The sequence below is a fragment of the Mytilus californianus genome, unplaced genomic scaffold, assembly GCF_021869535.1.
Source record: "Mytilus californianus isolate M0D057914Y unplaced genomic scaffold, xbMytCali1.0.p SCAF_1, whole genome shotgun sequence".
In the NCBI taxonomy this organism is placed as follows: Eukaryota; Metazoa; Mollusca; class Bivalvia; order Mytilida; family Mytilidae; genus Mytilus; species Mytilus californianus.
In genome coordinates, this window is record NW_026262581.1 from 71,956,650 (window position 1) to 71,979,642 (window position 22,993).

Sequence of the window (22,993 nt, forward strand, 5' to 3'; positions counted from 1 at the left end):
CGGGGACAGAGGGTCGAGGGGCATTGCGTAATGGTCATTATCGGACTGTGGCTGGGGTTTGGATTGCGTGTGAGTAACTTTTATTTTGACTAGGGGTTGCAAATTTGCGTTTCTTGCTCTCCCTTTCTATAGAATTATCAAACATACCTCTTGTGGAGAAGTCAGACGCTTAGCCTCTGCCTACTGAAGAGCTTTCTTCCGATTCAAAACAGTCGGAGTCCGCCATTTTGTTTGTACTCACGGAATACAAACAAGACAAAAATGTAATAAAAAAACTTACAAAAATAGCGATACTATACTGAATAGTCGTCTAAGTAAGACGTGCAATCAATTTTATAAATGAATACCTCAATAGACTATCAAAAAATTGATTTCCAAACAGATTCTTCTCTCAGTAAAAAAAAAAAACCGCCGATTGATCCGGGACTCGCCGACCCGAATGAGGATCAATTTCTGACAGAACTGATCTACCTTAGAACAGTTTATGAAATTCACAAATCCGTCCTTGATGATTTTTGTATTAACATAAAAAGGACGATGAAAATGTCACATCTTTAAATTGGATACTTAACCAAAAATTCTTACGAAATACAAAAAATAGCAGGATCGTTAAGACAATTTAAAGAGAGATAGAAACTGGTCAATTCTCAAAGAGTAAAGGAAAAAGCCTCTTGCAAAGTTCTTTAATATCACTTTTATATATATTGATGACGTTCTGTCACTATACAAACCTCATTTCAATGAGTTCTTACGTCATGTATCATATATCCCAGTGAACTTGAGACTAAGGATATTACCAAAAGAAAAGGTGTACTTCATATTTTGTCATCGACATTCACATAGCTGTATGACTTCAAACCACAATCGATGAAACTCGTTATGATTTAAATTTTCTAATTGTCAACTTCCCATGTCTCAGCAGTGTATAGCGTTTGTATATCTCATTTAATACATTCCTCACGTCCATGTTCACACTTGAGGACTTCTTAAACAGGGCTCCTTACACAAAACTGCTTCTACATTAGTTTTGAGGAGGAACCATCAAAATCGACACTACATATTAAGTTTTACGGTAACCATCACCAATTAGTTGACCGATACGATGTTTCTGTGTCTCTACACACTAGTCCACTAGTTTGCGGTCATTTAGATCTGTACTAACACAGAACAGATTCAGATAGTTCTACCCACATATATGTGCAGTTCGACCCTTGATTAGATTTCGACAGTTCTACCCTGAAAAAAGATTCTGAAAGTTTAGAACAGCTCTATAATATATTATTCTGACAGTTACAAAGAAAGATGTATAAGAACTGTTCCCAAATGTAGTCAATGGAAGTTCCCCGGTACTTTAAGTGTTGAAATGCAGATTGCTCTTTTTAAGGTGTTATTCTTATCGAATTCAAATGTTTAGAACAAATTTTGATAAGAACTTTGTATGTCTTTTAAACATAATAGATTTTACTTTTACATTTAAGAAAATTATAAAAATCAAACTGTATCCATACACATAAAGTAATGTTTTATGATTAGATTTTTCGCTTTGTTTTGTTTTGCCCCTAGATTTGTTTCTTATTTCGTTTGGTTTTCGCTTGGATGTTTTTCTTTAATGTTAACTTTCGTCCGTCTTTGGATGCTACTTTTGATTTTTTTTTTAAATGCACAACATTGTTATTATGAAGAGTTTGATGGGAAATGCACCAACTCATTCTTTTTACAAACTGCTATCTTAAAATCCTACACTACCTTATAAATGACTTTAACGGCAACAGTAGTATACCGCTGTTCGAAATTCATAAATCGATTGAGAAAAAAACAAATCCGGGTTACAAACTAAAACTGAGGGAAACGCATCAAATATAAGAGGAGAACTACGACACAACAGAAACACAACATTAAAATGTAACACACACAGAAACGGACTATAATATAACAATGGCCATTTTCCTGACTTGGTACAGGACATTTTAAGAAAAAAATGGTGGGTTGAACCTGGTTTTGTGGCTAGCCAAACCTCCCGCTTTTATGGCAATGTTAAATATAACATTAAAATGACAACATTACATGACAGGACTACAATACAAATAAATGGGAGTACATATAGGACAGAGAAACATACGAATAATAGCTAACAAAAGGTACCAGGTTTAAAATCTAATACGCAAGACACGCGTTTCGTCCACACAAGACTAACCAGTGACACTCAGATCAAAAAAGTACGAAAGCCAAAACAAGTACAAAGTTGAAGAGCATTGAGGACCAAAAGTTTCAAAAAGTTGTGCCAAATACGGCTAAGGTTATAGGTCTGGGATAAGAAAATCCTTAGTATTTAGAATAATTCATAATTTTGCAAACAGTAAATTTATAAAAATGACTATATAATAGATATATATAATAATATAACGTGAAATTGGAAAAACTGAAGTTAAAACAGCTATACTTAATTGGACGGTCTCAACAGGAAATGGAGAGATATGATTTATATTTATATAGACAACAAGCCAACACAAACGGAGAAACATGGCCATGTTAAAACATGGCAACGAATATCGTATAGATAAGTGAACGATACGTTAAGCTGTGCATAGCTCTCTGGCAAGTGTGATTTCAGCTGTGATCAAAAACGTTAAGGTAGCTGAAGTGTCGAAATGTTCGACGATAGATTTTTTTAAACTTCCGTAAAATACTTCTGGGTCAATGTACTTTCAAATTTCAATATAATAACTGGGGGTCACGGACTGACCTTTACTGAATTCTTCCATAGATACAAAGATTTGGTTTGGAAGTTTGATTGTATCTGTAGAAAACTTATTTCTAACGGGATAGCACATCCTAATTTTTACGGAGATGTTGTTTACAGAGCCCGGAAATTTAGATGCGATCCGGGTAAACTTATCGATCCTTTAAGCAAACCTATTCTTAAAGCTTACCAATTCAACACTGTAATTAGACCTTTGAAAATTGCATTTATTGGTATAATATTGATTTTGCTATCTGTAAATTAAAATCAAACTAAATAGTATATTTATATACATATGCACATTCATGGCTCTACAATCTGTCGTGACCTGTATCTTGGCATTGTATAAGGTTATGTATTTCTCTGACTGTTAATGACGTCTTTACACTAAATCCATTGGATGTTGGATGCGTACTGATTGGTATTTCAGTATTAGATGCATGCATTTTTTATTAGTTGTTATTGGCTTTGTCAGTAACTAGCTGCCAGTAACTGCGAGTACTCTCAGATCTGTACTTAATTTCTTTTTTTGTTGTGGGGATGTATAAGAACTTTCCAAAACCGGTGTGTGTGTGTTTGTTTTCATGTGTGTACTGTTTGCTCTTACATGATATTGCCTTATAATACAGTTATTTTATTTTATTTTCTATATGTATGTAAAAGTTAAGACAAAAAATCAGCTACTTCGTTTATATGATTTTAAGTTTAAAGCAACTATATGCACAGGATTTTTTTGTTTATACACAGTTTTGATTTAGAAGAAAAACCAAAATGGTTAGAAAATACAAATAATAACACCGTTACAAACACAATTTCATTTTAATATTCTTGTCATGGTTAGAAAATACATGTAATAACACCATTAAAAACTCAATCCCAATTGTACGTTTCTATAATACAAATCTATTTTAATTTTTAGAAATTTACCGGTAATAATATAAACGTCACAAAAAATACGTCACTTTTTGTGACGCGCAGTTTATATTTCGTTTGTGGTGTCCTGGTGTGCTGTCGTAAATTCATGGGAGGTGTCCGTTGTTATTCTGTGGTTTACATATTGTAATGTACTATTATATTATTTATTTATGTGTTTCTCTGTGCTGAGTGTTCTTGCGTTTGTTTGTCATTTTAGCGGCATTTTTAACATTGCCATATAAGCGGGAGGTTTGGCTAGCCATAACAACGGGTTCACCCCACCATTTTTCTTAAATTTTCCTGTACCAAGTCAGGAATATGGCAATTGTTATCTGCAGTCCGTTTCTATGTATGTTTCAGACATTTGTACAAGATGTACTTCCGTTTGTGCTTTCACGTGCAAATGACAGACAAAATAATCGTTTGCATTCATTCATGGCTATTCATGCGTTTCAAATTTGATAATGTGATTTGATTGAGGTAATTTGATATTGATCAGGCCTTCGGTATAATGTATGCACTTAACACAAATATGATCCAGTAGGGAATTCTCTTTAAATGTATATGCGCTTCTTTTAATAATAAGGTAAATGAAGCAAGAGGGTGGAATGTATTTTATTCTTCGCCAAACTGTAATTTATATTACGCGTTTTCCAACAAAAATAAACAAAAGTTTGGGTTTGTGTAAAATGTCAAAAAAGTGAAAAAAAACTAAGAAATTTAAACAAAATATTATCTAATAGCTATTAAATTTTATAACATTTTACTGCAACTTATGTGTATTTGGACTATTAACGTCTCTTCAGTGATGCTCGATGCTAAAATATATGATAATCCATATCTTATTCACAAATGAAAGAATTGATAAAACCATAAAGGGGGAAACAGATAGCCAAAGCAGGGCAAATGATAAGAGCTTTTTATGAGAAAGATTATTATTTAATTTTAAAGAATGTACGAATTTTGAGAATACTTGTCTCTTCAGTGATGTTCGAGGCCAACATATTTGAATCTCATTCACAAATTGAAGAGATAATGACAGCAAAAAAAAGCATAAAAAGTATACCAAAATCAGGAAAAGGAATCAGAGCTTTGCATGAGTGAGAAATATTCCTTTATCTAAACTAATTTCCAAAACTTTGTAACAGCCAATTGCAATCATCAAAAATACATATAAACAAAGCAATATTTGATTTTCATGCCAGTACATATTTACTAGCCGCTGGCTTAAAGAGCTTCCAGGAAATAAAATTGAAAAAAGATGTGAACGTTTTTGTTTTCTAGATACAAAAGAAATAAGATTTATGTACTGTGCAATCCGTCAGAAAGTTAAAGTATCTGATTAATCTTCCCTTATATGACTCAATTACAGATATTGAATTTCAGATTTTATGAGGGCGCAAAGCGCCCGAAAGGAATATTGATTATATGATAAGATTAGAGTGAGATATAATAATGCATTGACCTTCAATTCTAATCAAATAACAGCTCTTTAAAGTACACCCCTGAATAAAAAATGTTACAATCCAGGTAATACCTTACTGCGCATGCCCATAGGTAACATCGTATACCTCGGGCTACAATAGATTGACTTTCAATGAAGCCAAACCTAAAACTTCAAACAATTATGTTTGATATAAAACAACCAAAACCAAGATCTGAACCAATAAAATATCATGTTCTTGTTCAAATGATGTAGATCTGCTACGAAAGTAACCGATTCAGTAAACAATGGATATAGTTTTACCATAGACATATTTCTACGCATCTGGATAATGAATAAACAAATTGACACCCAAAATACCAATTATCACTTCACTAAGCAAAAAGCAAAATCCAACATCTAAAGTCTTTTTTCCTGGTGTCCAAGACCAAGTATTACCACCTGTGAAGTCTGACCAAACATCTGAAGACTGAACTGTTTGGACTGAATAGATATAATAAGGCAGTTACTTAAAAAAAATAACTACAGAAAATAATCATTTGTATTATCAAATGTACATCAAAATATTTCACAGAGTATACACGGTAAAGTCAGTAATTTCTTTATAGTCCACGAAAAAACTGCATATAAATGTTCTTTATCATATTCCGCCACACTGCCACAATACTGCAATTATTGTTTGGAATACCAGTCATATACATGTCCATCCAACGCTATCCGTTCTGAAAAATATAATGATATAGATGTATATTTCAAGTTTGCATTCGAGAATAAACATTCTGTGTAATATTTCATATTTTATTAAATACTGTTTAGAAATACTTAGATCAAGAGTCGTCTTATTGTTATCATACCACATCTATTTGCAATGTATTTAATTTCTCTATAATAATGCATTTTTATATGAATTATTATATCTCACTCTAATCTTATCATATAATCAATATTTCATTTCGGGCGCTTTGCGCCCTCATAAAATCTGAAATTATATTTCTAAGATTTTCGTGAGATATAATAAATGCACGTTTAAAGCAAGCTTACCATTTCTAGAACTTTATCTGCAAAACCCGCTTTTTCATTAGTCCTAAAAAAAATGTATTAAACGTTCTAGTGTTGGACCAATCTGCCATGGACAAAATATCATCCATACTGATGCCACTCATAGCTGCCTTGCTAGTTGAGACCATGCGACAAGAATGTGCTTGAAACAATGAGATGTCGATTCCTGCCTCCTTCATAACCCATTTAATCCAATTTCCAACTGTCTGTGAAGATAGACCTTTAAAAGGTTTCTTAGTTGACCTTAATAAAGGATCAGGTTCATTTTTACTTACAGGCCTTAAATGTTCAGTTCTCAATTCATATTCATGTATACAAGAAATAACACATAATTTTTTCTTTGAAAATTTGCAGTATTTCACTGATCTGTTATTGCAATCTTTTTGTGTTTTAGACAGACCCGGTAAGTGAAAAATTATACTACTTTTGTCTCTGGACATGAATCTTCTGTCTAACCTTGCAATTTCAGATATCCTTTTAGGCGCTGCCAAAGCCAATAAAATTGATAACTTTTTACCTAAAACTGAAAAATCAAGTTTTTTGTTTATTGGTAAAGCGGATAAATATTTGAGAACAATATCCAAATCCCATGAAAATTGGTATTTTGGTAAAGGTGGGTTATTTTGTAGAACACCTTTCATTAATTGTTTTACTATAGGTAATTGACCAATTGGGACGCCATCGATATATGGCAAGACTGAAGATATGGCCGAACGGTGAACTTTTAAAGTTCTGTATTGATACCCCTCTTTATACATCCAAGTCAAAAAATCTAAGATAGCGGCCAAAGGTGCTGAAAAGGGATCAATTTCCCGTGAGTTACACCAGCTAGACCACTTATTCCAGGCACTGTCGTAAGAAGATCTTGTTCCTGATTTCCAAGACCCAAGGAGTAATTCTTAATTTCCTCTGAAATTCCAATTGAGTTAAATGATCTCCGGAGACCATCCACCCTGCTAATTTTAATGTTTTGTTCAGAATCAGTGGGTGTGGCTCTTTCATGGGAGACAATAAAGTGTTGTGACTCATGGGAAGTAACACTGGGTAATCTACTGACATTTGAAGTAACAGAGGGTACCAAGCCTGGGATTGCCAAACTGGAGTTATCAGAATTATCTGACTGTTCTCCTCCCGAACTTTCGCCAGACACGTACTTATTAGACAGAACGGGGGAAAAGCATAACCCTTTATCTCTCTCCAGGATTGGAGAAGGGCATCTACCGCTTTCGCTTGGGGATCTGGCTTCCAGCTGAAAAATTGATTCAGATGAGTATTTGACCTGTCTGCAAACAGATCTACATTGCATGGGCCTATGCGTTTCATGAGACTTTTGAAAAGTATCGGACTTAACCGCCAATTGCTGAAATCCGCATAATGCCTGCTTTCCCAGTCTGCTATAACATTGCTTTTTCCTGGGATATAGTCCGCAGTGTTGTTAATTGCCTTTGAAGACACCAATCCCAAAACTGATTTGCAAGGGAATTTAGTTTTTTTGACACCGTTCCCCCCATTTTGTTTACATATACAATTGCTGTCGTGTTGTCCATTTGTATAAGAATATGCTTGTTTTGTAGATTTTTGGCATAAGATTGTACTGCGAACATAGCTGCTTTTAGCTCGAGCTGATTTATATGGAGGGATTTTTCCTCGTCTAAACAAAGCCCACCTATACTTATCTGTTTACATGTTGCTCCCCATCCCGACATACTTGCATCCGACTGAATGGTTAAATGGGGTTCTGGTCTTAGTAACGCTTTCCCGTTCCAAGACCTCAGTTTGGTTACCCACCAATTCAACTCGTTCTGAATTTCCTCGTTTAACTGGATTTGGTGATCGTAATGGCCCCCCAAATGCAGGGCTTTTGTTTTCAATATTTGTAAACTGCGATAATGCAGAGGACCTGGAAGGACAGCTTGATTGGTTGCTGTTAACTGACCAATCAACTGAGCTAAATCTCTTGCTGACACTTTCTTGTGTTCTAGCATTAATTTTGAACTCTTCTTTATTTTCTCTACCTTCTCCTTCGGGAGAGACAAAGTCAACAACTTTGAGTTTACTGTATAACCCAGAAACTCCATTGTTTGTGAAGGTTCCATTACGGACTTGTTTGTATTGATCAGAAAACCTAAGCCCCTTAATATTGACAAAACTGTTGAGAGATCTGACAAAATTTTCTGATTTGACTGATTCATTATTAGAATATCGTCTAGGTAAACTATCAGACGTACACCCAAACGTCTCAATAAAGTCATGGGAACCTTCATCAGTTTTGTGAATATTCTTGGGGCTACTGCAATCCCAAACGGGAGGGACCTGAATTCCATTATTTTTCCCTGCCAAAAAAATCTGAAGTATTTTCTGTGTTCTTTTGCTATTTGCAATGTCAAATATGCATCCGTTAGATCTATTTTTACCATCCAATCGTTCTTCAAAAGAAGATCTTTCAACAAATGAATTTCCTCCATTTTGAAATGTTCGTAACGTAAAAAAACATTTAGGCCTTTTAGATTTATAACAGGTCTTTGACCCCCTCCCTTCTTTGGTACCAGAAAAATGTTGCTTATGAACGAATCCTTTGTCAGGAAAGACTGTGTTATGGCCTTCTTGTTCAAAAGTCCTGTTATTTCTTTGTTTATCAATTCCTGATTCTCTTGATTGAAAAAGGCTTGATTTGGTATTTGATTTTGGTAAGGTGTTGCTAAAAAATCGAATTTTATTCCTTTTACACACTGGAGAACCCAAGGATCTTTTGTTATTGAAATCCAATTCTGTAGGAAAAGACTTACCCTTCCCCCTACAGGAATAGAATTTTGATTGATAATGCAATTCATTGGTAATTGGAAATAGTTTTGTATATGACTTAAAGTTTTCTCTCGACCTACCCGTTCTATCGGTTTGCAGGTTTCTTGAACACTTGGTTGTTCTGAGGTTGGGTCTGGATTTGGTTCTGGGTCTGGTTCTGGCGCTGATTCTGGCGCTGACCATAAGTGTTCCCCTGTCTGTTCTGTGACTGGTTTCCCTGCCAAGGTCTCTTCCCTGAAACTTGTGGATGGAGAGCTTGTCTGCCGCCCACAGACTGCAGGTTGTTTGTGGACCCCTGCTGAAAAAACTGATCATTTTTCCTATTAAAATGAGGTTTACCAGCATGTCTTTTCTTGTTAGAAAACAACAACATTTCTCTAAGTTCTTTGTTATCCTTGTTTTCTTTAGCCAAAGATTTTAGAAATTTATTACCAAAAAGTTGACCCTTAGATTTTGCCAAAGCTTTCTTGCCTTTCTTCTCATTAAAAAAATCTAGACTATCTGGCATTGTTTTAACTAACATTGCTTTTCTCCTGTCAGTGTTATAAACATAGTGATCATTACCTGCTAGCACAATAGCCCTCTGTGTTAATTGAATTACATCAGCAGGGTCCATACCTTGATTATCTTTCTTAATCCTATGTGCTTCAGACCATAAACGGGACAGAGGACCCATAACATCTAGAATGCGTAGCTGTGTGTTAATTTTACTTCTCTCTAGTCTAGCATTCCACTTTCTACCTTGAAAATAATTTTTCTTAAAAAATCTATCTGTTTCAAGAGCCTTTAATCCTTTAGAAGAAGTAATAGGCCAATTCAAAGACATATCTTGTCTCGTCTTTTTACTTATACCCTTTAGAGCATACTTCTCTATATATTTGGTAATATGAGATGGTACTTTTTCTTTTTTATCTTTAGACAAAGAAGGTTCTGGGTCAAACGCTTCATTGTCTTCTGAACTCTCTGATTCAGAGTTACTAGAAGATAATTCACTGCTACTAGTATTTTCAGAGGAACTGCTAGAATGATTAACAACTTTCCTGTGTTTAACCTTACCTTTTCTGTTAGGTACGGAATCGTCCCGTTTCCGTTTAAGGTTTTTGGTATCTAGGTCAGACCAGCTCTGTCTGACATCTTCTTCTGTCCCGTCGACCAACGACATTTCATCATCTTGACGAGAAGAGATATTTCTCCTCGCCTTGTGAGAAGAGCCCAAAGACTCGACTACCTTATCAGTTTCTACCGTCACTGCGGTAAAACTTTCATTTTCTTCAATGACCCTATGGTCTTCAGAATCAAGTGCACCGCTCTCTCGAGACGGTGTAGTCATCCCTAACGGAATGTCATTGAGTTGGGCGTTAGCCATGCTAACTAAAATAATAAACCCACTAACCTTTAAATAATTTGGAAAAAAACGTCTTAACTCATAGAGAGCTAAATTGAAAGTCAATCTATTGTAGCCCGAGGTATACGATGTTACCTATGGGCATGCGCAGTAAGGTATTACCTGGATTGTAACATTTTTTATTCAGGGGTGTACTTTAAAGAGCTGTTATTTGATTAGAATTGAAGGTCAATGCATTATTATATCTCACGAAAATCTTAGAAATATAATCAAACAAAACAAATAATTTATCAGTAAACCAGCCGAAATATAAAGATAACTCTCAAAATGTTCTTCATTAAGATGAAAACTTACTATTGAAATAAACGTAAGGGAAAACATAAAACCATAGCAACATGTATTGTTTTCCACACTTGAAGCAAATGAAAATCGTTGAATACCAATATACCGACGAAAAACATACACTGCAAATACAAATCAAAACGTGTTTACAATATCAGTATGTTCATAACAATCTTATTGGTGATTGATATCAAATAATTGTATATCAGTTCAATTCATAAATATGTTATTTATCAAGCAGATATACCACATCTTCTTTGAACGGCGACTACTTTATCATATAATTCAAACATTACTTTTATCATCTTAGTATCATTATGTTTGGAAAATGTCATACAAACATCTGTAGTATTGTCTGAGTTCTTACATTTTCTGTAGTGATATAATATTACATTGTGTGATCGTAGCCTAATCCTGTAACAGAAAAAAAATTGTTCTGTAATACAAAAGTAATGTAAATGAATAATTATAATGGAAATTGAATAAATTTATTTAATTTATGAATAAAAAGTTTGAATTACATTGGTTGTGCGGCAAAAAGACCAATAGGCAGTAACAAAATGACATAAAAACAAAGAAAAACTAGAGGTTAATACACGACCAGAGACAAATTTGTATGCTGTAGGTACATTCTATACTGTAATAAACGTCACTTGTATCAATGCAATTGTTCAGCAGGGTGATTGATGTCATTAATTTGTCAACACTTCTTCTAATTTCAATTATATCAAATATCTATTCTAGAATATAAAAAAGGAGAAGTGCCAATGAGACAACTACCCATTAAAGTTCAAATGAAGTTGACGAAAGCAATTATATGCAACCGTACGGCATTCAACAATGAAAAAAAACCATACCAGGAAGTCGGCTATAAATGGTCCCGATATGAAACATATAAAACAATTCAATTGGAAAATCTAACAGCCAAATTTATAACAAAACAATTTACAAAAAGATATGACAGAGAAGAATCAACGACAACCACTTAACTTCAGGCCACTGGCTTGGGACTGGCACATAAATAATGTAGCGGTTTAAACATGTTTGCTAGCGCCTTACCCTCCACCTAACCTGGGACAGTGGTAATCAGTAAAACAATGAAAAGTGCATAAGATTCCATCTATAGGAAATACATACAAAAATGCACACCAAGCTTTTAACAACAGTATTATTCATAAAACTAACTATTCTAGGATATTTTTCTGATATTTTTCTATGAAATTTATAGACTGTTTTAGTTTGATTATAGTTATAATTAACACGTCATTTCACTTTGTATTTTACTAATGAACATAATTTCGTTAATTGAAAATATTAAATAGCTCTAAACTGTGTGTGATTTTGTTTTGAGGATGACCATGCTTTTCTCAGACTACCTGAAATGATTCCTTTGGATATTTTTCGGACGCCATCACGACTTACGGAATATATGTTTCATAGATGATGACGGCTATGTTTGCGCCCTCCTTTTCCCCAAATGTGACCTACCAAATTAGACTTATCTCAACGTGTGCCACATGTGGAGCAGGATCTGCTTACCCTCCCGGAGCACATGAGCTCATGTCTTTTGGTTTTTGTTTTGCCATTGGATTACTAGTTTACTTCGACTTAAGAGTTTGAATGTCCCTTTGGTATATTTTGCCTCTCTTTTACGTCTTCCCACTATACTTGAAAGAGCCAACAGTAGTATACGATGTTCAAATATCATTAATCTGTTACGAGGATACAAATCAAAGTTAGCATAAAAAAGCCTGAGGGATTGCCTTAATTTGTTAAGGTGCGAGACCTTGTGCGTTAGCGCTTCCTGCTAAAAATTCTTCCTCCGAATTCTTACTAAGTGAAAATTCCGTAATTGGGGTTAAGACACAATGGGTAGATTTACCGATAAGACGACTATTCTGGTATCGAAAGATATAAGCCAGGCAACACGTGTCGCTAGTGAGTTGAGACACAGACATATTTGTGATGGTAACCGTTAAAGTAAATTTTAGTCGTGTTTCCTCATAACTCTGTTAGAGCAGCTTTAGTGTAAAAAGAACATCCCTGTGAGGCTGTCAAAGAATTCCATAAAGTGTGAAAGCACGAGCGTAGTGTATTAATTAAGATATGTTTATGACATAAGATTGGGAGAGCGTATGCTATTGCTGAGAAATGAGAAGTTGACAGTTGGAAAGTTAAAAACGTCAATTTTGTAATAGATTTTCGTTTGAAGTCTTTCATGAGTGTATTTATCGAGGAAGAGATTAATCTGAAGTCATCATTGATACCAGGATACCAGGATTAAAGTTGTGAACGCCAGACACGCGTTTCGTCCACTAAAGACTCATCAGTGAAACTCGAAAAATTAAAAGAAAAAAAAAGAAAAAAAGTACTTGGTTTAACAACGTTGGGGACATGAATCAGACATTCTAGTTTCGGTAATATTCTTCATTACAAATCAATGGGAGATATTTATAATTCTCGAAAATGTTGGTTATTGTGAAAGGACAGCATCACTTTAGCTGAAAGAGAAATCAACTTTATGAGATTTTTTTGTTTTTCGTTTGAGATGGTTCAGTATGAGTTCTGCTTCATATAAGTTCAACAACGAGTTGGTCAGTAGGAATTTACAATTAGCAACCATTTGAATACTGACAGTATGTTAAACATTCAATCCACCAAACTCAACAAATATGTTGTCGATTAAAAAGTCCAGCATTTTCATAATATCATCATCGATGGTTTTGGTGTTGGAATAAGTGTGGTTTGTCACAAATTAAGATGACCATATACAAGGAATTTGTATGCACGATTCTTATTTCAGTAGGGAAAAGTTGGAATAGTAGTGTAGATACGTTTCATGTGTTTATGAACTACTGTGAATTCACTTATTTTCGTGGAACCCAATTGTATAGGAAATTATAAATAAAAACTGTATTTTCGTTGATATTTGATTTCGTGGTATCGCCTTTGTATGCATACACGCATATAGAAAATGTGTACTTCTTTGATCATTTAAATTCATGGTCCACCTTTACCGAAGAAATCCACAAAACTAATAATAAGTTGATATTTTGAAATTTAGAAAAAATAGTATATATCACATAGATTTTTAATATATATAGGTACATTGTGCATTTTGTATAGGTATTTTTGTGCTTAGTATCGATCTAATATTAGAAGCATTTTGCAGCTAAATTTTACAGTTTGATTTTATTTTGCAAGGTACCACAACTACCGGCTTTAAATGATAGACTTGAATGCTTAAAAACATGTTTAACTTAATCATTTTCATCAAATGCCTGAATAGGCAACACAAGGAGCCACTAATTTAGTAGTTATCGTTGGATGCGGCCTGCCATTATTTATTTTGTTGATTAATGGCATTAGTCTTAGTTAGACTGTTAGTTAATTTGTTTCTATATTAATTCACATTTTGTTAATGCGAGGGGTTTTATAGTATACTATTAGTTTTGGAGTTGTGCATGTTGAATGCCTTACGTTGACTTGTTGTGTACATACTTGGTACTTTGTCTTTAGTGGATTAATTTCTTATACAACATCTCTACTTTTCCCCCATTCACTGCACTTATAAATAACCATTGTATCGAGTATGAGTTTCAATAAAACACTTTTGCAAGATCTTAACGTCCCATATAAAAGGAAGATCTTGGTATTAATCTTAGTATTTAAATTGACTTTCATAAGAAAATAAAGATTTCAGAGAAAAAACAAAGGGCTATCTATTAGATGTAATAACATATTACAACGAAGCTGAGAAAGTTAACATTTAATTCATATTCACGTAACTCATACATATTCTATCACTTTTTTAAACCAAATCCCATTCATTATTACTAGTTAAAAAAAATAATATAGAATTTAAAAATAATTAAATATCAAACATTGCGCTTACCACCTATAACCAATCAAACTCAATGAATTGCAAATCCAATTTAACCTTTTTGCATTTACGGATACAATTTTATCAAATATACCAGAGTTTTAATTAAAAACACCATATGCGTGTTTATCTAAATAAATAAAGTCAACAGAAGTATGCCGCTGTTCAATTAGTCATAATTCGATTAATCTGGGTAACAAACTAAAACCGGGGGAAACACATCAACTATAAGAGGAAAACAATGGAACAACAGAAACACTTAACTATATAAGACTCATCAATGCCGATTGAATCTAATCAGTTGTAAGGCCAAATCAAATACGAAATTAAAGGAAAATTTAATCTAAAATTCTGAAAACAGCCAAATACAGCTATTGCAAACCTGTATTGAGCAATCACTCTTGGGAAGTATAAAAATGACCGCTCAAGAGTAGTGACCTTTAAAATGAGTTTCAGATTTATTCCGGGATAGGGCAAAAGTGTTTTTGTGTTTTAAATCGGCAGAGTTATCTTTCTTGTGGCAGTCAAATAAAAAATGGCGGATTCCGGTGCGGGAAATTTGAAGAAAACATTCGAAATATTCGTGGATATTTAAGTCGATGATACGATTTTTAATGGAAACGGAAAGGTGTGAAACACGAGGAATTCACAAATTCACCTCTCATTCCATGATGTAATTGAGCAACAGAAAATGAAAATACCAATGAAATGCAATGTCAATACAAAAGTGCTGACTTCTGGGTTGGTAATACCCTCATCATCACAAAAATCTTGTGATATAATTGCTATGGACACAATTATCTATCAACGACCAACAAAACAAGGACGGCCTTCAACAATGAGTTTAAGTTTTATATGCACACAATTTACTTTCAGTGTTTAAGTAAATGATAAATACCTTCGATATCCTTTCATCGGCCACACTACATGTGTATCCATGGTAGCAGTTCTGTTAGGCAAATATATATTTTTAAATCGATTGAAAAGGGGCTTTGATCTTCTTATGTATTTACTGGTTATTAGAGGTTCGACTCCTGAAACTCCCCAATCTGTTATGAAGAATGATACTCTCAGGGTGAAAGAGGCAGCATCCGGATAAGCTGGTAACAACTCCGACTAAAGATAAATATATATTAATAGACCAAGAATGACAAGAATGATAGAATTTAATAGCTTTGGAATTAATGTTATTGATATTTTTATTTTCTAAAATTTTTTTGTTGTTTAACTTTTTTTTCATTTTTTTTTTTTTTTTTACAACATTCAACATTCGTTTTCAACATTCGATTTTCAACATTCAACATTCATTTTCGACATTCAACATTCGTTTTCAAAATTCGATTTTCAACTTTCAACATTCGTTTTCAACATTCAACATTCGTTTTCAACATTCAAAATTCGTTTTCAACATTTTACATTCGTTTTCAACATTCGATTTTCAACTTTCAACATTCGTTTTCAACATTCAACATTCGTTTTCAACATTCAACATTCGTTTTCAACATTCGACTTTCAACATTCAACATTCATTTTCGACATTCAACATTCGTTTTCAACATTCGATTTTCAACTTTCAACATTCAACATTCGTTTTCAACATTCAACATTCGTTTTCAATATTCGTTTTCAACATTCGATTTTCAACATTCAACATTCGTTTTGAACATTCGTTTTGAACATTCGTTTTGAACATTCGTTTTCAACATTCAACATTCGTTTTCAACATTCAACATTCGTTTTCAACATTCAACATTCGTTTTCAACATTCGATTTTCAACATTCAACATTCATTTTCGAAATTCAACATTCGTTTTTAACATTCGATTTTCAACTTTCAACATTCAACATTCGTTTTCAACATTCAACATTCGTTTTCAACATTCAACATTCGTTTTCAATATTCGTTTTCAACATTCGATTTTCAACATTCAACATTCGTTTTCAACATTCGTTTTCAACATTCGTTTTCAACATTCGTTTTCAACATTCGTTTTCAACATTCAACATTCAACATTCGTTTTCAACATTCAACATTCGTTTTCAACATTCGATTTTCAACCTTCAACATTCATTTTCATCATTCAACATTCGTTTTCAACATTCAACATTCATTTTCAACATTCAACATTTGTTTTCAACATTCAACATACGTTTTTAACATTCGATTTTTTCAATCTTCAACACTCGTTTTCAACATTCAACATTTGTTTTCAACATTCGATTTTTTCAATCTTCAACACTCGTTTTCAACATTCAACATTTGTTTTCAACATTCAACTTTCGTTTTCAACATTCAACATTCGTTTTCAACATTCAACATTCGTTTTCAACATTCAATTTTCAACATTCAACATTCGTTTTCAACATTCGATTTTCAACTTTCAACATTCGTTTTCAACATTCATCATTCTTTTACAGCATTCAACATTCGTTTTCAACATTCAACATTCGTTTTCAACATTCGATTTTCAACATTCAACATTCATTTTCGATATTCAACATTCGTTTTCAACATTCGATTTTCAACTTTCAACATTCAACATTCGTTTTCAACATTCGATTTTCAACATTCAACATTCGTTTTCAACATTAGATTTTAAACTTTCAACATTCGTTTTCAACATTCAACATTCGTTTTAAACATTCGATATTCAACATTCAACTTTCATTTTCGACATTCAACATTCGTTTTCAACATTCGATTTTCAACTTTCAACATTCGTTTTCGACATTCAACATTCGCTTTCAACATTTGATTTTCAACATTCAACATTCGTTTTCAACATTCAAAATTCGTTTTCAACATTTTACATTCGCTTTCAACATTCAAAATTCGTTTTCAACATTCAACATTCGTTTTCAACATTCGATTTTCAACTTTCAACATTCCTTTTCAACATTCAACATTCGTTTTCAACATTCGATTTTCAACATTCAACATTCATTTTCGACATTCAACATTCGTTTTCAACATTCGATTTTCAACTTTCAACATTCAACATTCGTTTTCAACATTCAACATTCGTTTTCAATATTCGTTTTCAACATTCGTTTTCAACATTCGTTTTCAACATTCGATTTTCAACATTCAACATTCGTTTTCAACATTCGTTTTCAACATTCGTTTTCAATCAACATTCAACATTCGTTTTCAACATTCGATTTTCAACCTTCAACATTCCTTTTTTATCATTCAACATTCGTTTTCAACATTCAACATTCAACATTCAACATTCGTTTTCAACATTCAAATTTTTCAATCTTCAACACTCGTTTTCAACATTCAACGTTTGTTTTCAACATTCAACTTTCGTTTTCAACATTCAACAATCGTTTTCAACATTCAACATTCATTATTCCTTTTCAATATTCGTTTTCAACATTCGTTTTCAACATTCAACATTCGTTTCCAACATTCGATTTTCAACATTCAACATTCGTTTTCAACATTCGATTTTCAACTTTCAACATTCGTTTTCGATATTCAACATTCGTTTTCAACATTCGATTTTCAACTTTCAACATTCAACATTCGTTTTCAACATTCGATTTTCAACATTCAACATTCGTTTTCAACATTCGATTTTAAACTTTCAACATTCGTTTTCAACATTCAACATTCGTTTTAAACATTCGATATTCAACATTCAACTTTCATTTTCGACATTCAACATTCGTTTTCAACATTCGATTTTCAACTTTCAACATTCGTTTTCGACATTCAACATTCGTTTTCGACATTCAACATTCGCTTTCAACATTTGATTTTCAACATTTAACATTCGTTTTCAACATTCAAAATTCGTTTTCAACATTTTACATTCGCTTTCAACATTCAACATTCGTTTTCAACATTCAACATTCGTTTTCAACATTCGATTTTCAACATTCAACATTCATTTTCGACATTCAACATTCGTTTTCAACATTCGATTTTCAACTTTCAACATTCAACATTCGTTTTCAACATTCAACATTCGTTTTCAATATTCGTTTTCAACATTCGTTTTCAACATTCGATTTTCAACATTCAACATTCGTTTTCAACATTCGTTTTCAACATTCGTTTTCCACCAACATTCAACATTCGTTTTCAACATTCGATTTTTAACCTTCAACATTCCTTTTTTATCATTCAACATTCGTTTTCAACATTCAACATTCATTTTCAATATTCAACATTCAACATTCGTTTTCAACATTCAAATTTTTCAATCTTCAACACTCGTTTTCAACATTTAACGTTTGTTTTCAACATTCAACTTTCGTTTTCAACATTCAACAATCGTTTTCAACATTCAACATTCAACATTCCTTTTCAACATTCGTTTTCAACATTCGTTTTCAACATTCGTTTTCAACATTCAACATTCGTTTCCAACATTCGATTTTCAACATTCAACATTCGTTTTCAACATTCGATTTTCAACTTTCAACATTCGTTTTCAACATTCATCATTCTTTTAAAACATTCAACATTCGTTTTCAACATTCAACATTCAAAATATTTTTTTTGTCAAACTTTTTTTCAAATTTTTATGTAAACATATTTGTTTTTCGTTAATTTTTTTGAACATAAATTAGGCCGTTAGTTTTCTCGTTTGAATTGTTTTACATTTGTCATTTCGGGGTCTTTTATAGCTGACTATGCGGTATGGGCTTTGCTCATTGTTGAAGGCCGAACCGTGACCTATAGTTGTTAATTTCTGTGTCATTTGGTCTCTTGTGGAGAGTTGTCTCATTGGCAGTCATACCACATCTTCTTTTTTATATATACTAACGGTGGTCAAGTATCGTGAAAGCTCTGGTATAGGATTGTGAAGGAAATCTTATCGAGAAGACATTTGCTAGGTCAATTACTAATATAATTTAATGAACAATACGGAAAAATTTACAACAAAAATAAAACTGTCTGCCAAATGGTTTAACATTATGATCAGTATCTTAGAAAAATCAAGGTTTAAAATTAAACAGTTTTTACAAAACTACAAAAGGCAGATTGCTGCTCGATATTTCTATGACATTAAATATGTAAACATACAAGATTTTTTTCATAATTCGAATGACTAAACAACTTTTCTTTGAAAAATGTCATTCCATGTTAAACTTATTAATTTAAATGGTTCTTAAAGTTATGGTATGTAAGCATATTGAGTGATTTTGCAAAAAATGAAATATTTACATAAACATTATTTTGTAGATCGTTAAAGATCGCGAACCGCTTTTTAAAGATCGTGAAAAGGATCGTGAAAGATCTGATGCTACGAAAACGTTTAACTCATTATCTAATCATATGATAATTTAAATTCTTAGTTTAATGACCTATTCAGGTTCTCTTTGTTTGGTGCATAGGGCTATAATCGTTCATTTAATCCATTGGATCTGATTATCTTATAGTACCACACCGACTATTTGCTTTATAGCAATATCAGTCTATTTGTCCGTCCTTCGTACGTTTTGATTTATTATACAAATTTAAGATTGAGAATAGAACCTAATCGGCTAAATTACAGTTCAAACTGGACATCATGCACATTCGATCGCGAGGTACGGTTTTGGATTGGTAATTTCCCCATTTAAGTTGGTACAATGAGATATAATAGCTAAGTTTTAACAGACTGAAGTTATCGAACAATCGAGTAAGAATAACGTCATCTTGGTACATTTTTAGTATACGTCAGCGCAGTTACGAATTAGTCCAACATTGTCATACGATGTACACACGAACGACGCTGCTTTAAACTGAAGGTAGCAACCCTTTAATTATAAAAAAAAAAAAATTATGATTGTAATTGAGGCAATCCTTCACAAGTGACCAAACGACACTGAAATTAACAACTATACGTCACGGTACGGCCTTCAACAATGAGGAAAGTCCATACCGCATAGTCAGCTATAAAAGACCCCGAAATGACAAATGTAAAACAATTCAAACGAGAAAACTAACAGCCTATAAATTTATGTAGAAAATGATGAACGAAAAACAAATATGTAACACAGCAACTCACGACAACCACTGCATTACAGGTTTCTTACTCTAAGTTAAAAAAAAAATGCGTACACATGCATATGTATCCAAGGCGGATGCATTAAGCATTACATATACATATATATTTTTACTTTCGAAAAGTTACGCTCCTGAAGGTCGTTTTATCTTGGAAATCTTATTATTTAGACACGTTTTTAGTTATTTTAATAAATTTGGGGGGAAAAATGAAAGCATTAATGTCCGTTCGTATTAAACTGATTACATACTTCAACTAGTTGCAAGTATATCAATTGGTAAAAGAAATATTGTTTTCTGACTATAAAGTTTGGTCCGTCTTGGGACATTTACGCTTTTTGATTTGCACTTTTTTAGTGGTTAAGTGCACTTAAAATTTTAGACATTTGCGCTTAAAAAAGGGCATTTGCGCTTTATCAACATAACATATAAAAAATCATTTAATATAAAAGAAAAATACATTTATATACAGCTAAAATCATCAACATTTCCCCATCAATAACACTCCAATAGTATAGAGTAGAGCAAGTTCCTTATAACAACCACGACTATTTCTAAAAGTCAACAGGTACAGCAGGTGGTTTAAAAAAGAAATTTCGGTCTTCACAAATTGAAACTATCTTAGATAAACTATAATGGTACAGTTCCTTGGACTATTCGTTCAACAGAATAACCACAAGAGGATTATAGTTTCCAATTTTAACCCACTGATAAGAAAGCTAATTGAATAATTTCGGTCAAAATTAAAAATTTTCCATCCACAAAAGTTTCATTTTCTCTATCGTTTTCCTCAGAAACATATACTGTATTTCTTATAATATTTCTGGTTTACCCGAATAATTTTTTCCTGATTTTGTGGTTTTTTCGGAAGAACTTTTAAAAATAATGTGAACATCTTACAATGATTTTGGTAAATATTCTTAAGATTACAGGTATACAACTATTTAAGGTAAACAGCACAAATGTCTTGTCAGTTTTGTTCAGGTGTATCAAAATGAACGGTTTCAAAGGAAAACAACTTGTTTTTTACTGAACTATATAACACACCAAAGATTCAGTTTCAAATATATCATTATATATTTGAATGTGACCATTATAAGTACAAAACGTGTTTATTTTTTATTGAATGCCATACACTTGTATTGCGCCTTTTGTGTTTTCTACTGCATCCTTTCTAAATCTTATTGCACAGTATTATGGAGAAAGTTGAATCATTTTGACAGACATAATTTATTATTCGGATTTTTCCGCGTTTTGAAAATACAGCAGAATTGCCCAGATTGTGAAACAGAATTACAATTAATTACATTCACGATCCGATCACAATGCTTGGCCACCGTTAGGTATTCTTTCACGATCATTTTTCTCGATATACCAAATAACAGCATTGTTCTTAAATATTTTTTGTAAAGGTACACAAAAGTTACTCGTTATACTTGTACTAAGGTATGATATGTCAATACATATTTCATCATGAAAGCATTAATAATCTAAAAGTATTCATTTTCATTCGAAATGGGAAGTTAAATTGGTAGATGACCCAATGAATTCTCTTCTTATCCAACATATCATCCTTTCCCAGTAGCAACTTCAATTTTCAGCCATTCATCTCAGATCTTTTAACTCGTATGACCTACTGAACAACAGATTGATTATTTATTAGATCTCAGTCGTCTTTAATATTGCATGAAATACCTGCCACTGAACGTTGAGCAAACCACAATTAATCAATCAACAAATTTTGATAGATTTTCATATATGCTAATTACAATGTGTATTTCATCATAGAAAAATAAATAATGATTGATTCAGGTTCACGTGTAGACAATAGAAATTAATTTTAGAATTCCTTTCGCCGTTTTTCTGTTTTTCTGTTTTTTGAAATTCATATTTCAAACATTTCTCTTACATTTTGTGAAATGAGTGGTCAACAAAATAATAATTAACATGATTAAGAAAAAGATAAAATGAATATGGATTATAACGTTTAAAAATTCTTTCCTCGCCTACCGAAACAAGGCTTGGAATGAACCATTTGATATGGCACATATAATACAACACGAAGTAGTTCATAGAATTGGCTGCTCGGAGTTTCATGTATTTTTATTTGTATACATGAATTGCTTTTAGTTTTATTTGTATTGAATACCGTTGTTTTGTTTATATAACTATCTGAGATAGTATGTACGGTATTTATCCATTATGATAATGTTTATTAAGCTACTGAGATAAAAATGAATAAATATATTCTAGTATTTTAGAGATGATTAAGAAGATTCAGATTCAGATTTAATATTTTATCATACTAGTCTCACTTCGTGCAATACATATATATATATAGTACATACAGTGTATGATTATACACAATGTAAAACATACAAATGTTGAATGTTGAAAACAAATGTTGAATGTTGAAAATGAATGGTACAACCCCCCCCCCCCCCCCACAAAAAAAAAAA

The 22,993-nt window shown here is 32.6% G+C and overlaps 1 protein-coding gene across 7 annotated transcripts in view; it reads right to left on the reverse strand.

The window, feature by feature from the left end:
- Positions 1 to 5,626: 5,626 nt before the first annotated feature.
- Positions 5,627 to 22,993, reverse strand: part of LOC127723589 (uncharacterized) — a 48,560-nt gene continuing 31,193 nt past the window's right edge. For 4 of the 7 annotated variants that reach the window (XR_007992139.1, XR_007992138.1, XM_052230299.1 and 1 more), the window contains 3 exons: positions 15,429 to 15,646; positions 9,041 to 11,061; positions 5,627 to 5,821 (listed from right to left, as the gene is read on the reverse strand). Coding sequence is in view for 5 of the 7 variants with exons in the window: in XM_052230299.1 (XP_052086259.1) it covers positions 9,046 to 10,326 (1,281 nt within the window). In the remaining 2 variants the exon portion in view is untranslated. Of the gene's footprint in view, positions 5,822 to 9,040; positions 19,510 to 22,993 lie in introns of those variants that run through there. The other 3 variants (XM_052230308.1, XM_052230293.1, XM_052230286.1) reach the window with 3 other exon arrangements.